General features: G+C 36.5%; 1 protein-coding gene across 1 annotated transcript in view; it reads left to right on the forward strand.

The window, feature by feature from the left end:
• The first annotated feature begins 1,695 nt into the window (after positions 1 to 1,695).
• LOC107747676 (bromodomain and WD repeat-containing protein 3-like) overlaps positions 1,696 to 2,972 on the forward strand; it is a 32,049-nt gene continuing 30,772 nt past the window's right edge. The window contains exons 1-4 of the mRNA XM_016562270.1: positions 1,696 to 1,927; positions 2,031 to 2,089; positions 2,193 to 2,222; positions 2,437 to 2,496. Coding sequence (XP_016417756.1) covers positions 1,879 to 1,927; positions 2,031 to 2,089; positions 2,193 to 2,222; positions 2,437 to 2,496 — 198 coding nt within the window. The 5' untranslated portion in view covers positions 1,696 to 1,878. The remainder of the gene's footprint in view (positions 1,928 to 2,030; positions 2,090 to 2,192; positions 2,223 to 2,436; positions 2,497 to 2,972) is intronic.

A 2,972-nucleotide genomic window follows, 5' to 3' on the forward strand; every position in this document is an offset into this window, starting at 1 on the left:
GTATCTGTAATGATTGGTATGGCATACAAATAAATTGGTTGTAATTTCACTTGATATTTTGCCCTTCTGTTGTCCTTTCTGATTAAAAAGAGCACTAGATGAGATATAAAACCGATAAAATTCCATAATTGAAGCGATAGCTGGAAAATTAATGCTTCATTGACATGTCAATATGTGAAATACATTAAATAAAATCAATGTGCTTGACAATTTCAATACTGATATTTTATTATCTTCCCATATTCATATTCAGTCTTGGTGTAACATTGGTTAGAAAGTATACATATAATATATGATAATCTATAATATATAACATACTGATAAAAAATGTATAGCCTGAATGCACTGTAAGTCGCTTTGGATAAAAGCGTCTGCTAAATGTATTTATTTTAATTTATTTATATACTGCTGTTCAAAAAATTTTGGGAACAGTAAGATTTGATGTTTTTTAAAGAAGCAAGGCTGCATTTATTTGATCAAAAATTCAGAAAGCGGTAATATTGTGAAATAAAATAATGGTTTTCTATATTAATGTACTTTAAAATATAATGTAATGTATCTGATGCACAGCTGAATTTTCAGCAGTTATTTCTCCAGACTTCAGTGTCACATGATCCTTCAGAAATTCTAATATGCTGATTTATCAATGTTGTATATACACTGTTCGAAGGACTGGTGTAAATAATAATTATTTTTAAAGAAATTAATACTTTCATTGAGCAAGGATGTGTGGGAAGTGATAAAAAGTTATAGTAAAACTTATTTTTTATGACAATTTATATTTTAAACACATCAAAACGATGTGGAATCAATTTGTATTGTTTGTGAACTGTATCAAAGTTTCTCTAATGTTTTTTATTTCTTTGGATTAAACATTCATGCATTTTAATGTGGTTTTAGGGTCTACATTTTTGGAAGCATTTTATTGCAGTTGAGATTTTCTATATAACGTATTTTGTTTTACATAAATATACTGTATGCAGATACAGTTGTACATACTTTGATACCCAAGTTTATATAAAAAGCTGTGTGATAATATAGTTATAAATAGTATGATCTGTACATGTTTTATAATTTGGAACCTACCAACCTTATTTTGTAACATGTTTTTGCAAGAAATGTATGCTTGCTGGTGCTAACTCTTTAAAAGCACTTATTATTATTATTTAAATGCAAAGTTATACATAAGTGTCTGGATACTTTTTGGGGCCAATGTAACTGCTTTAGTATTTAAAGGGGAGAAAAGGAGATAAAAACTTCATTTACAAGTAAATTTACAGATTTTGTTCCCACAGCATGTGCGCTTTCTCTGTCAGTGGACATATTTGTGTAAATTTAGCAATTTATGCATAATATACATAACGTAATCCCACATGCATGTGATAATAAGTAGCGCTGGTGGCTAATATTAGTTGTGTGCGTATATTTAAATATTCAAACCGTCACGTTCTCAGACTGTTTTATAGACAAAAGAAGAACGGTTCTGCTGTCGCCATGCGATGTGACGTCATGAACCAGCCGTTCGAACAGGAGCGCGGGTTTTCATTGTTATTTGAAGATTGTTTCGCTTGGGACGAAACAGCAAGAAACGTTTCGATTTACATCGACGACTTGGACACTGAATTTTCAGACTTTTACATCTCCGCGTGGCTTCTGTTTTGCTGAAGGAGACGAGGATTTCTACCATCCCCCTCCCCCCGTTTCCGGCGTTCTGGCGGAAGTAGCTATGAGCTCAGGCCTCATACTTTCAATGGCGACCGAAAACTGGCCGAACAGAAAGCGGGAGCAATCGTGGAGGGGTACGAAGCGTACAATCGACATTAAATAATTTACCAACTACACAGAAAGTTCGTCTCCAAACACCGTATTCTTTGAGCTATGGCCGATACTACAGCCAGAAATGGGAGTATTTCACCCCTTGAATCGGGTAAGGCTCAAAAAATAACATTTAGGAATATTATCAAGAGGTACTTTTCTAGTTTCTTCATCTTAAAGCAAATACTAAACGGTCTCGCGGTGTCCTTTCGCAGAGTTATGTTACTTGATATCGCGCTATTTGAGCACGGGGCCGTGTCGGAAAGCGGCTGAGGTGAGTTGACTTCAGTCCTCGAGACTTTAATACGAGTGTTGTGTTTAAAACGATGCTCATCTGGATGAGAGCACTGAACAGAGCTCATTCTCATCTGTTGCAGGCTCTCGTGTGTGAGCTGGAGGAAAATCAGGTGTGTTGCTCGGTTACTTCATTCTTTATGTCCGTCCGTGGTGTGTATGCTTCCCTCTTGGATTGAACCATGGATTTGGCAGTGTGCTACTTTTCATTATCGCTTGCCTTGAACTTGTTTGCCTTTTCCGCTATTGTTTTTATTAAGATAACTTGGCTTACGTCGATTTCCTTTCGACCGTATTAACCCGGCTTATTTATTTATTTTTTGATAGCTCCTTCCACGTCGGTTGGATTGGGAAGGAAATGAACACCCGCAATCTTATGAAGATTTGGTAAGTGTTTTGATTTTGTTTCTGGAGCATGTGTATGGCATGTGTTTAATTCTCACACGTGTTCTGATTTGAGATCGGCTTTAAGTGACAGGCATCTGTTTTTTTTCTCTCCCTTTCCATTGGTTATATAGGCGTATCATATTTGACAGCTTACATTGTATAGCTTTATTATTAGAAGCAGTTCTTTGGGGGTTCTTCTGTGTTTTGACTGCTTCCCTATTATTTAGTGCTGTATTGCAGTTAGGGTGGGGCCTCGTCGGGTTGCGGCTACGTCAGGATGTTGAACCGTCCAATCAGATTTCAGGACTCGTCGTCGGCTTTTTATTTTGCATGTGACCTGCGCTCTGATTGGCTGATAAAGGGACTCGATTTACATGAACTCACTGCACTCCACCACATGAGACAGGCTTTTATTTATGTTTTCCTGAAGGGTCGCGACCACTGTCAGTTATCTTTTGGGTGCTTAAATGTTCCAG

This window comes from Sinocyclocheilus rhinocerous, unplaced genomic scaffold (assembly GCF_001515625.1).
Source record: "Sinocyclocheilus rhinocerous isolate Xijiao unplaced genomic scaffold, SAMN03320098_v1.1 scaffold2274, whole genome shotgun sequence".
Taxonomy (NCBI): domain Eukaryota; kingdom Metazoa; phylum Chordata; class Actinopteri; order Cypriniformes; family Cyprinidae; genus Sinocyclocheilus; species Sinocyclocheilus rhinocerous.